The 14,076-nt window shown below is 37.7% G+C and overlaps 1 protein-coding gene across 2 annotated transcripts in view; it reads right to left on the reverse strand.

Moving 5' to 3' along the window:
* The window catches only part of KITLG (KIT ligand), an 87,455-nt gene that overhangs the window by 46,032 nt on the left and 27,347 nt on the right, over positions 1-14,076 (reverse strand). For both annotated transcript variants that reach the window (XM_055237665.2, XM_055237664.2), the window contains exon 2: positions 6,364-6,477. In XM_055237665.2, the coding sequence (XP_055093640.1) occupies positions 6,364-6,477 (114 nt within the window). The remainder of the gene's footprint in view (positions 1-6,363; positions 6,478-14,076) is intronic.

Below are 14,076 nucleotides of genomic sequence, written 5' to 3' on the forward strand. Positions count from 1 at the left end.
AGGGCACAGTGGTTCATGCCTGTAATCCTACTGCTTTAAGAAGCCAAGGTGAGAGGATTGCTTAAAGCCAGGAGTTTGAGACCAGACTTGGCAACAAAGTGAGAGTCAATCTCAAGAAAAAAAATTTAAAAATTAGTCAGGCATGGTGGCAACCACTCTGGAGTCCCAGCTACTAGAGAGGCTGAGGCAGAGGATCACTTGAGCCCAGGAGTTTGAGGCTCCAGTGCGCCATGATTGCACCACTGTACCCCAGACTGGGTGATAGACACCCTGTCTCAAAAAAAAAAAATTAAGATGGCAACTTCAGGAGGCTTTTCAAGGTCATCTTTCCTCAGTAAAGAATATCTAAATAAAGATAGATAACAATTTTTTCTTTCAAATAGAAGAGATTATAAACTGCAATATTTAGGGAGTGTATAATACCTCATGATGATGACATACCTTATGATGATGACAGACCTTATGATGATGATTCCAATTAAGTAACTAACTGAGCTTCTACAATATGATAGCTTCCTAATCACAGTAAGATAAGGTGACTACTATTCAGGAAATAAAATTCAATAGGTTACAATGATAATTCATTAATTGTAGTTGAAACTTACATCTTAAACTACTGGGAAGGCATTATAAATTATGAACTGCATTACTGTGCCTCAATGATAGGTAGTTAAGGGGTCAAACCTCTACTCAACTATTTCCCAAGTGATGATGATCAGATTGCTAAATACCACCAGATCTCAGCTTTCTAACCAATATACTGGGGCTAAAAATAGTTATCTTGTAAGGTTATGAAAATTAAAGGAGACAATCCATGCAAAGTGTTTCTGCATGGTGTGTTGTTTTAAAAAACCAAGGAGCAGGCTGCACATGGTGGCTTATACCTGTAATCCCAGAACTTTGGGAGGCAGAGGTGGGAGGATCTCTTGGGGCCAGGAGTTTGAGACCAGCCTGGGCAACATAATGGGACCCACATCTCTACAAAAGATAAACATAAAAATTCAAGGAAAAGAAGACATATTATCCAAGTAGTTTATTTTATAAAGGAAGAACAATGTTTTCCTAGCAATAAGACTGATATGCTTGATAATATAGCAATCTATCTGAGTTTTAATAAATATTATTCCTAATAGTCCTTTTTTAAAAATACAAAATGTCCTAAATTTAGCTTTAAATAGAGAAAGAATTTTCTGCTGACCACAGGAGCAGAAATTAAACTGCTAAATATTGCAACCTAATAAAATAAAATTTGAAAACTATCTTTCAAACTATTATTTTTCAAAGGTCAAACAAAATTATGTGAAATCTTCACTATTAATGATATACCTAGGTTATTTGAAGAAAAGCTTAGAATTCATCCAGAAATGGGGACATTCAGAGACTCCAATTCTTCACTTTAATGCAGTGGCAATTCTATTTGAGGAACACAATATTTGAAGAAGAAAAATAATCAGAATTAATCAAAACTGTCTATTCAAAGTGTGAAAATGTGTTATCTGAGGATATTTTTACAATCTCTCATTATGTTAATCTCCATGAATCATGTATAAATATAGCCAACTTGAAATAAGTGCCTACCACAAGACCAGGAAAACAATAGATTCCTTTGTTCTAATGCTATCTTACTAATTTGTAGACTGACCTTGAAAAGACAGAGTAATTTCACCTTTATGAGATGGGGATGGGACCTTAAGAAACATTTCTACTCAATAGAAAGTTAAAGACAAAAACAGTTTTTCTCTTTAGCAACAAAATCATATTGAGTTAAATTGCCTCAAATGAAGAAACAAAGTCATTACAAACAAAGAGAAGAGTAGGGAGAATACACAGAGAAAACTAGTTTGAAATTTTTCAATATTTGGATTTCCTTCTTATATGAACAATTACAGCTACTAAAAGCTGCAACCTAACTATCTCATAGACACAAGTTATAAAAGCTTGATTCATCCTCTTCCGAGATACTTGACCCTTTCTTTAGGTAAGTCTGAGTTTGCCATTTAAAACAAGTCTTGCAACATTTTTTTAGAAACAAAGCAAAATGTTCTGTAAATAGATGAACTATTATGCTTAGTAAACATGCCAGAAGCATTTCGAATGAAAACCCTGGGGACTGTAGGAGCAGTACAAAGTGTTCAAGAAGAAATTTTAAAAAAAATTGACATTAAAATCATAAATCCTGTGCTTCTGTGACATGAGAATCACTTCAAGCAAAAAAACTTAACGTGTGTGGGCACAGTGCAGGTTGCCACCTAATGCAAAGATGAAACTGGTAGGGGCTGCAAAGGAATGATTTCCATTGAAGGAATAATTGTGAGCACAGGCAAAAATGGACTGTCAGGCCACTTTCTTTCCCTCACATAAAATGTAGCAAGGTTATGTCTGCAAAGCAAATTCCTTTCATCCTATATAACCTCCTTTATTCGAGTCATTATTGAATTATTCCAAGAGGTGCAACCTGAAAAAACATCATTATGGAATAAAATAATTTCAAAGCTGAAAAGGGCCTCCAAATTTCTCTAATTTAGTAGTTCTTATCTTCTTTGGGGTCATAAATTTCTCTGAGAAATGATAAAAGCTACACACTCTACTCAGAAATGAACATAAGGCATACGAAGGCAGCACAATTCTGAGCTTCATGTGTAAGCATTTGAAGTTTACCAGCCTTAGATTAATAACTATTGATCATATCCCTGTTCCTCATTTGAAAAATTAGGAAATTGAATGCCAGAAAGATTCAGTGATTTGTCCAAGGCCACACAGCCAGGTAACAGTGGAGATGGTATTAAAACAACCTAGTATTCCCGACTTCCATCAAGATGCTCTGCCCCACCATGTATAGAGAAAGGCTATGATTATCTACATCCATAAATCTCAACAGTCACTCATGTTGCTGTATGAATAAATGAAATTAGTAAGTTAGGATAGGACTCCACTTCTTTTCAAACATTAAAATACACACACACACATACACACACACACACATACACACACACACACACACACTTTATAAACATTATGGCCTAAGCAGTCATGATACTTCTACATAAATAACTGTTATGTAGATGCTAGTTGGAAACATTAGGGTTCTTACACCCCATCTCCACAAGTTGAGATTCGGTATAGTGATGCCCTTACAGCTGTACCTTAAATAAGTCCCTGAGAGACTGTGATCTGCTGGTTCTAAAGTAGTGACCTACTTTAAACATATTTTGAAGACTTGTATTATTCTGGCATCCTTATAAATCTATACAACACAGATGATAACTAGTCATAATAGGAATTGAGGTTAAATAAGAGTCAAGACATTTTGGTTTCTAAACAATGACAGAAGAGACCATCTAGAGCAATTGCTCTTAAGCCTCCTTTCAGAATTTTGTTAAAAATACAGATGTTTGGATCCCTTTCTCAGACTTACCAAGGCAGTTTCTTGGTGTAGTCCCAGGCACCTGTAATTTTTTTTATTATTATTATACTTTAAGTTCTAGGGTACATGTGCACAACGTGCAGGTTTGTTACATAGGTATACACGTATCATGTTGGTTTGCTGCACCCATCAACTCGTCATTTACATTAGGTATTTCTCCAAACGCTATCCCTCCTCCAGGCCCCCACTCCCGAACAGGCCCCAGTGTGTGATGTTGCCCTCCCTGTGTCCATGTGTTCTCATTGTTCAACTCCCACTTATGAGTGAGAACATGCGGTGTTTGGTTTTCTGTTCTTGGGACATTTTGCTGAGAATAATTGTTTCCAGCTTCATCCATGTCCCTGCAAAGGACATAAACTCATCTTTTTTATGGCTGCATAGTATTCCAGGGTGTATATTTGCGACATTTTCTTTATCCAGTCTATTATTGATGGACATTTGGGTTGGTTCCAAGTCTTTGCTATTGTGAATAGAGGCACCCATAATTTTCATCATCATGACAGGTGATTGTGATGCTCACTAAAGTAAAACACATAATTTCTTCTTCTTCACTCACCCAGCAAACATTTAATGAACATCATCTACTTTGTTTTCCCCGCCCTTCTCATATAACCATTAAAATTCCCAGATGAATAATTTAGCCAACAACTGACTTAGCTCATTGGGTATTAAGATAACATATGTTAAAAAGTAGTTTTGTACCATTACATCTTCAAGGGTCTATCTTGCTTTGTAGACTTGTTTTTTCCTTCATCTTGTCTCCAAAAACTTTATTTTCTTTATAGAAAACTAAGATCATGTGCATGTTTGCTAGACTAGGTCATCTCGCACAAGTTTACCATAACATTTTCTGTATGATTCTGCTTGGTCTTGTCAATAGCTTCTAGAATCTGAGAACAATTTATTGATAAATGAATTTAGGCATGGGCATAAGTAGTCAGATGGGAGCTAAGGTAGTAACTGATCTCATGGTGCTTACTACCATCCTACTTCCAGTAATGCCACCTGACACTCATTTCAGCTCTGAACTGAGGCACTTAGTATGGTTCCTCTTCCCTAAGTTCACATAATCATAAAATAGTAACAGTGTCTAACACGTACCAAATATTTGCTATGTGCTAGGCACTGTGCTCACTATGGGCTTAGGCTGCATTATTACAATTTATCCTCAGATCCCGCTGACATATTGCCTCTATTCAACAGATGAAGAAAGTGAGGCTAGAAGGGGTCAAGTGCCTTGACTAAGGTCACACAGCCATCACATGTTAAGTCTAGACTAGAACCCGGGTCATTCACAAAAGTTAGATTTTAAACACATACTGTCCTTTTAGTATTGTTTCTTAAGTCACAAACTAACAAGTAACTCAAGGAAAAAAACATGATCTATTTTTAAACAGTATTTTTTTTAAATACTCCCCCATCACCCCCATCCCTTTACACAATAGCTAACTGGGTATATAGCAGGCAACTCTTGCATGGCTTTGCTCACAATTCCCTCAAGTAAGACATACTGATACATCTGCTGCTGCTGCATGGAAGAATGCTTTTAAACCTGAACTCTCTGGGTCCTAAGGAATTTGTATAAATTGTGTGTGTGTTTCTAATTCTATATTGAGGCTAAGCTAGCAAGACTTCAACAGTGGCCTTAAACTTCTCGTTTGAAGTTCTATTGTAAACCCAAAATAAAACATATACACCAGAAAAGCCGGGCGCGGTGGCTCACGCTTGTAATCCCAGCACTTTGGGAGGCCGAGGCGGGCGGATCACGAGGTCACGAGATCGAGACCACAGTGAAACCCCGTCTCTACTAAAAAATACAAAAAAATTAGCCGGGCGCGGTGGCGGGCGCCTGTAGTCCCAGCTACTCGGAGGCTGAGGCAGGAGAATGGCGTGAACCCGGGAGGCAGAGCTTGCAGTGAGCCGAGATTGCGCCACTGCACTCCAGCCCGGGCGACAGAGCGAGACTCTGTCTCAAAAAAAAAAAAAAAAAAAACATATACACCAGAAAATATATATCAAGAGGAGGGAAGATAAATAAAGCCCCTTCTACTCCTTATCCCAGTACCTCAAAAAAATAAACTTTTCATCCTTTTCTCCAGATCACAACCCTCATTTCTTACCTATTCTTGCATCACCTCGGTTCTCTAGTCAGTAAATAACCAGGAATTTAAAAAATTGCTTCTCAAGCTTTGTTCATCCTGAAATCATATATGGTTCAAAAAAGCATGTAAGATCTCCCTTAGATCGTGAGGGTTGGGAAGGATGCATTCCAGATGTGCTATGCCCTCTTTGTGGCTTGATCTTGAGAGAAAGCATCTGGAGAAGCATAGCATGGAGCTGGCAGTGACTTGGGGCAGCAATGCAAATACTTTTGCTGAGGGAAGATTTCAATGTGACAAACCAGGGAGATGAGTCCCTTCAACATGTGGGCAATGAATCACCTCTCTATGTTCCCTGAAGGAGCAAACACCCACTGACATGTGACAGGGTCTTCCTGCTGATAGAATGGGGAGAATAGCCATTTCAGATTTCCTTTCGTTAGGCTTTTTAAAGAAGAGTAGGAAGGCATGTGAAGGAGAAATAGAACATGCTGGGGAACCCACTGGAGAGATTATGGGGAACAAGCTGGGGCAAGCCCATCAGCACACAGCGAACTCTCCATGGTCCTTCACTGCCTATGAAGGACGGGGAGAAGACCAGCAAAGAAGCAGTCACAGCAGTGATGTGAAACTAGCCAGTTTTACCAACAAATTATCCATGACCCTAAATATCTCACTACTTGCCTTCTATAAACCCTTTATAGTAACCCAGTGATTCCTTTTCCGACCTTAGGAAAACATTACTTTGGGGCAAGAAAAATCTAAATCTTTTATCAACAAGCACAGGAAAAAGAGCCACAGCTCTTTTTTACACAGCACAGTAAAGCATTCCTTACTTACCAATTTAGTGACGTCTTTTACATTATTAGTCACACGATTCCTGCAGATCCCTTCGGTTTTGACGAGAGGATTAAATAGGAGCAGCTGAAGATAAATGCAAGTGAGAATCCAAGTCTAAATGAAAACAGAAAAATTGCTTGGTGATCATCAGTTAAAATCTGTAATCGTTCAAACTTTTAACATCTAATGCCTTGATGCACAAAAAGACCAGTCTAATATATGTTATTGGCTTAAATGCAATTAAATATTACGCATTCAAGCTATGCTCACCAAAGTTTTAAAAAGCTTTTAGTTAAAATCCATTTTTAATTATTCTCTCAATGACAATATTGTTAACTTTTGTCAAAAACTTTCTTCAGCCAATTTCCCAATGGCAATTAGGAATAAACTGGTAGCAGCATGTTAAAGACTTAGCCCTTAGGGTGTCTTCTAAAAACTAGAGAATGCATAAAATGTATACCTTATGGCACCAAAAGAAACATCTTATTTCTACTTTAAATGTAGACTGCTTGGCAAGTAGCAGCATAACCCCTGAGCAGTGCTTTAATCCAATAATCTACGACAGCACACCAAGTTAAAGTGAGAGAGATGTGTATTTTTAGACCTAAGAGAATTCCACTTAATTTGTGAGACATCAAAAGAATATTTTGAAACACAGCTTTTTAGCCACTTAAGGAAAATATTTCCTTAGCCAATAGGAAGGCATTCTTGAACCCTAGCAGAAAGTAATCTGTCTTCTCTCTCTTTCTCTCTCTCGAACACACATAACCTACACATCGGCTTGAAAATAACATTTTCTATCATGTATTATAGTTGTTTCTACGCATGACTTATTTTTCCTCATTACACTATAGAGCTTCAAGAACTTGCGCAACTGATTTATCTTTGTAGTATCTTCACAACACATAACACAGTGTCTTGCATATAAAAAGTCCTTAATAAATATTTGCTGGGTCAATCAGTGGTCAAGGTAAAAATATATTCTGATGCTCAAATTCAATAACCATTTATTGAATATGTATTATGCGACAGGAACAGCGCCAGTCACTAGGGTAACAAAGATGATGAAGATGTCCTTGAAACTCTGAGGCAGGTAAATAAATAACACTCACATCTTGTGATAAACACTTTGGGAACACAGAAGAGGAAGCAATTAATCAATTAACTTTAAGGGGGAGAACCAGTTGCAGGAAGACAGTGCCAAGAAAAGCCAGAAAGAAAATGTGACTGTGGCTGGATTTAGGAGGACAAGGAGGATTTGCAAGGGCTGACAAAGAAAAGATGAACGTTCCAGGAAAAATAAACAGCATGACAAAACCATGGAGATGTGAAGACATCTTAAAATATGTGCAAATTCTTTTATGAGATACCATTCTTCTGTAAAATCTTAAAATTACACAAGAGTCCAGATGCACATGGCTAGAAATCTTCTCTATTTACATAGCTAGCCATATTTAAAAGGAACTGGATTATTATTTTCAATTAATATCTGCATGCTAACTAGATATTATACTAGAACAAATCATGATTATTATTTGCTAAAATTTCTAAAACTACAATGCTAATTACATAGATATAGTGGTTTGTATTCAAAATTAAAATCCTTTTAGTCCCTTACCACCATGGTCTATTTAACAATAATCCTGCATAATTTTATTTAAGGCTACTTCTAGCATTGTGGGGTCACACTCTTCATCGTATCATCTTTCTTGGACCACAGTGAAGACAAAGTTGTATAAATTATTTCTGTTTGAGGATTCTTCTTTTTGGACAGACAACCCCTACATACAAACTCTCCCTTAATAACACAGTCTTCCTTCACATGGGTAAATATAATTTATTAAACTCAGCTTTCTTTTATATTGTCATTGCTAAGACATAACCTCCCTGGAAATATATTTCTCTAAGCCCCTCTTTCTGATGTGATTTGGGAACTTTCTCCAAGGATCTCTGTAATGGACCAATCTCAGAAATGACCATAATCGTATCCTTGGCTCAAAGAAATGTAACGGCAGAAATTCTGCTACTGGTCTTCACAATCCTTTACACCTGGCATTGAATAAATACTAAAGAAACATTTGTTCCCTCATTCATCTAATAAGTATTTATTGAGTACCTGGTGTATACCAAGCATTGTTCTAGGTGCTAGGCCTATATAATGAACAAGAAATTCCTGCCCTCATAAGGCTTAATCAACAAACATAAATAACTAGGTTATATAGAATGTCAAAAGGTGTCGAAAGCTATGGGAAAAAAAAGATTAGAGCAAGGTAAAGGGGATCGGGATCATAATGTCTACTCTGCCTTACTGGTGATCTTGGGTTCAGAGTGACAATCACAGTCATGAGTCACAGGAGGCTTTGCCCAGCACCAAGTGTACTGCGGGGTTTTAAGAAGGGTTAGGTTGGCCGGGTGTGGTGGCTCATGCCTGTAACCCCAGCACTTTAGGAGGCCGAGGTGGGCAGATCACGAGATCAGGAGATCGAGACCAGCCTGGCCAACATGGTGAATCCCCATCTCTACTAAAAATACAAAAATTAGCTAGGCGTGGCAGTGCGTGCCTGTAATCCCAGCTACTCGGGAGGCTGAGGCAGGAGAATCGCTTGAACCCGTGAGGCGGAGGTTGCAGTGAGCCAAGATCGCGCCACTGCACTCTAGCCTGGCGACAAAAGCTAGACTCCATCTCAAAATAAAAGGTTAGGTAACAACTTGCACATGGCAGACTCCCAGGCCATTTCTAATATCAGAAAGTCACTGAACACTCAAGATATGTGTGGCAATGATAGGTGATGTTGGGTAGGTAGAATCATTCCTTCTGCTTATACCTTGCTAGCTGAGTAGCTTTTTAGGAATATGGCATGAACTTCTATTCATTTTCTAGAGCAGCTACCCCCACCAGTACCAATCTCAACAATAAAATATTAATACATATCAGTGCATGATATATGCTTGTAATAAAGCACACATCAGTGCCTGCTACCTAGTAACTTCAGCTGAATTCTCTTGGAGGAAGTATAGATGTACACCTAAAAGTTTCTTGAGTCCTTGTTGAAAGAAGACTTACAGGGAGGGTCAAATCACCAGGCATCTCTGAGTCTAGAGAAGTGCCACAGAACTAACTGTACTCTTTTCTTTCCAAAGATCGCAGTATGGGTGGAAACAGCTTGAAATTTTTAACAGGGTAATATTGATAACTGTATCGTTAAGAAGACAAAATTTCACCAAAGATTGGACAAAGCTAAGGCAGTGATCCACGCAGACATCTGTGGGAAGAGTACTGCATACAGAGAGAAAAGCTGGTGCCAAGGTCTTAAGGTCCATTTAAGGCATCTGTTATTTAAGACATAGCAAGAGTAAATTAGGGAGCAGTAGAGGATGATGATGTCAGAGAGACAATGGAGAGGACAGCTCATGTAGGGTGTTGAAGCCTATTGCCCAGACGTTGACTCTTACTTGAATAAAATAGGATTCATTGCAAGATTTTGAGCAGAGGAGGGATATACACTTCAGAATAAAAATAAATTAATTAAATAAGATCAGTCTGATTGCTATAATAAAAATAGACTTTAGGGTGACAACAGGTAGAAAATGAAACTGACAAGTTGGAAGGTTGCTGCTGTAATCCAATCAAGAAAGGGTTATAGTAATACATTGACTGAAAGTGGTTAGATTCTGGACATCTTCTGAAGGCTGAACCATGAGAATTTCCTGACAGAGTATGATTTGAGAGAAAGAGTCAAAGATGACTATAAGAACTTTGGTATGAACAACTGGAAAGATGGTGTTGCCATCAACTGATATGGGGAAGACTGGGGGTAGAGAAGGTTTTGGGGGCAGATCAGGAGTTAAGTTTTTAGTATGTTAAGTTTAAGATGTCTTTGAGATATTCTAGTGATAATGCCAGGTCAAGATATTTAAATCTGGACTTAGGAGGGAAACTTGGGGTGCAGATATAAATATGATAGCCTTCCATATATAAGCAAAATGAGTGGATGAGATCACCAAGGGAGTGAGTAAAAGTATAAAAAAGAACAAAGGACTGAGCATGCTATAGTGTTCTAACTTTAAGGGATCTGACAGAAGAGTGAGAACCCACAAAAGAGTCCAAGAGAGCAAAGCAAAAAGATCATGGAAGGAAGCCAAGACTTTAAAAAAGTACTTTAAGGAAAATAGGGTCAAACTATGTCAAATGCTGGTTATAGGTCGAGTAAGACAAGGACTGAGAACTGACTGCTGGTTTGGCATCATTAAGGTCACTGGTGATATTAACAAGAGCAGTTTTATTGAAGTAGTATGGGAAAAAGCCAGTCTATGGTGGGTTTTAGAAAACAAGAGACGAGACTAACCAGAAACAGTGAGTATGAACAGCTGTTTTGAAGAGTTTTCCTTCAAAGGAGAGCAACTGGATAAACAAACACATAAATAAATAAAAACAAGATGGGGAAGTAGCTGGCAAGAAATTGGGGGTGAAGAGAGTTTTATTTGTAAGAAGGTTGAAATACCAGAATGTGTATATGCCTATAGGAATGATCCAGTAGGAGGAAGCAATTGGCAGTATAGGTCAGAAGAGAGCAGACTTGGGCAACAGCCTTGAGAAAGAAAGAAGGGGTGAGATTCAGTTCTCAAGTAGAACGTGTGGCTTTAAATAGGAGTATAGGTAGTTCAATGCTATCAGGCAGAGTGCTGGAATGTGAATGCAGATGCTGGTGGTGTTTTGGGAACAATTCCATGAATAGAGCTAAAAGTTACTGAACATTTACTATATACCAAGCATCTTGGATATCTAATAAGGAAAAAAATAACGTTCATATATCCTAATTTTAAAGATGAAGGAGTTGAGGTACAGGGAGATTTGGTGACTTCTGAGTGGTGAAATCAGTAAGCCCAGGTCTGTCCAATTCTAACTCCTGTCCTTTTAGCCCCTCTACACTGTCCCAGAACTCCTGCAAATTTGTTAGATGATTTGTGAGAACTGTGATGCAATAGCAGATCTCTAAAACTTTAATACTTTTGCAAATATCAAGCATATGGAGACAAGTCTGTTCCATATTCCATGCCACAGCTGAATATTCTACATTATTCAAATCATCATAATTTTTAATATATGTCCTTTGATAGTTTCTTAAAATATATCAACACAGACTGCTATAATAATTGAAGAATGATTTGATCAGGGCAACATAAATATTTTCTTGCGTCAGTTAAATTCAAATATCTTACAAAGACATGGTTTTGTTCATTTTGTAAAAATCCACTGGGTCAATGCTAAAATTAAATCTACGTTAGCTTATGAACATTCAAATATCTCTGAAAAACCTATATTTCTTAAAGCCCTTTATTTTAAACTCATTATAAATAAATTCATATTATAATTTAATTTTGCATATACTTTGCTACCATTAAAAATATCCACCTTTCATAAAATTATTCATTCTGGCATATCTAAACATTAGGACAGGGGGATAATCAAGTTAGAAATATTGAGATTTTTGACAAGCAGTAATGACACCTCCTTCATCAGTATACTCAGGAGAGAGCTGAAATGCAGAGCTTACTTCTTTATATAAAAAAGAAATATTTCAGTATTAATTTTTCTACACAGAAATCTTTCTAATATTGTACACACACTTTGATTTCTTAAACAGTGAACTGAAATATTAAACTTTGCTTTTCTTTGACGGTTCAGGTTCATCAAATAAAAGGAAGACTTTCAAAGCATCTCAGTTATGTAGTTGTAACTTCCCTTCTCCAAGTGGTTCTAAATTACTGTACTTGTTTGTATAACTTTTAAAAATTTATTTTAGATTTCATTTGTTTGTTCCTTAGTTTTCCTGTTTCCCCCAGATTGTCAGGTCATTACTTGCAACATATTGTTACTGCTAACATGCCTATTTCTAGTCTCCTGCGCTCTTGATGATGAACACAACACATGTCCCATATGGGAGCTTACAGCAGGAAGCATAATGGCCCCAAAGATGTCCATGTCCTAATTCTTGGAACTTGTGAATATATAACCACACATGGCAAAATGGACTTTCCAGACATGATTACGTTAAGAACTAGAGATGAAGGGACTATCCTAGATTCCCTGGGTCCAATCTAATCCCCATGGTCCTTAAAAATGGAGATTATTTTTCAGCTCTGTTCAGAGAGAGGTGCAATGATGGAAGAAGGGTCGGGGAAATGTGACCTGAAAAGGACTCAACACGTCCTTGCTGGCACTGAAAATAGAGAGAAGGGACCAAGAGTCAAGAAATGTAGGCAGCTTCTAGAAGCTGGAAAAGAGAAAGAAATAGATTCTCCCCTAGAGCCTTTGGAAAGAAACATAGTCCAACTAATACTTTGATTTAAGTGGGCCCTATTTTGAACATTTGATCTTCAAAATTATAATAATTTTTTTTTTGACAGAGTCTCTCTCTGTTGCTCAGGCTGGAATGCAGTGGTGCAATCTCGGCTCACTGCAACTTCCGCCTCCCAGGTTCAAGTGATTCTCCTGCCTCAGCCTCCCAAGTAGCTGGGATTATAGGCGCCTGCCACTACGGCTGACCGTTTTCTTTCTTTCTTTTTTTTTTTTTTTTTTTGTATTTTTGGTAGAGACGGAGTTTCACCATGTTAGCCAGGCTGGTCTTGAACTCCTGAGCTCAGGTAATCCACCCGCTTCAGCCTCCCAAAGTGCTGAGATTACAGGCGTGAGCCACTGCACCAAGCCAGTCACTAAATTTTTGGTAATTTATTACAGCAGCAATAGAAAAATAAAACACAGCTCAATTGAAATACTTTTGGAATGAATGAATGAGCGAATGAATGAATGGTGTAGTGTAGTGATGGTCAAGCTATTCCAAATGAGGAAAGTGAATTGCCTCTGCCAGAATTCTTGGCCCGCACCCTTTATTTTAAGCAGAGCAGCTCAGCTTTTTTTTTGTTGTTTTATTTGTTCATGCCTCTGAGTAAGATTCTGTTTAAACAAAGGTTTCCAAGGGCAAGAAGAAATTAAAAAAAAAAAAAAAAAAAAAAAAAAAACGCTTTTGGAAACCATGCAGAACATGGATCCAGAAAACCTCTCAGTCCCTTCCCATGTGACTTCAAACAAGTCAGCTAATCCCCCTGAGTATCAATTCATCAGCCTATAAAATGAGAGTAAAAATAATTTTTGCCTTACCCACCTCATGAACTGGTAGTAAGAATCAAATGAGAAACTATTCAAACTATGGGTGCTATGCAATTATTTGTTGTGTGGTTTACTGGCTTTGCATTGGCTAGGAAACCAGGAGACAAGTACTTCAAAAATGTTTGAGTAAAACTTTCTGAGGAAGACTTTATAGAGTATATCTCCCATGAACAAAGAGTATGACCTTTAGCACATGAATATTTTGACACTGACTTTGAGTTCACACACCTTTTTCATTTATTTCTTAGTTCTGAACCGTGTTTAGAGTAGCTTCAGTTAACAGATAATTGACTTCCAATTAAATGAGATGTTCCAATATATCAACAAAATATTTATCTTTGTTTTCTCTTCCTGTTCTTCCAATTTCTGGAAACTCTGAGGGAATAGGGTGCCTAAATGTGTGGGTGTCCACACACGCTCACACACACCCTAATGGAGATATACTCCTGAAGCAAAATGTCCCTGTGTTTGTGACTTCTGCTCTAAAATGTATCTTTTCAGTTTGGGTAATCATCTATTTTTTTTTCTGTTAACATTCTCTGCAG

Source organism: Symphalangus syndactylus, chromosome 13 (genome assembly GCF_028878055.3).
Source record: "Symphalangus syndactylus isolate Jambi chromosome 13, NHGRI_mSymSyn1-v2.1_pri, whole genome shotgun sequence".
Lineage (NCBI taxonomy): Eukaryota > Metazoa > Chordata > Mammalia > Primates > Hylobatidae > Symphalangus > Symphalangus syndactylus.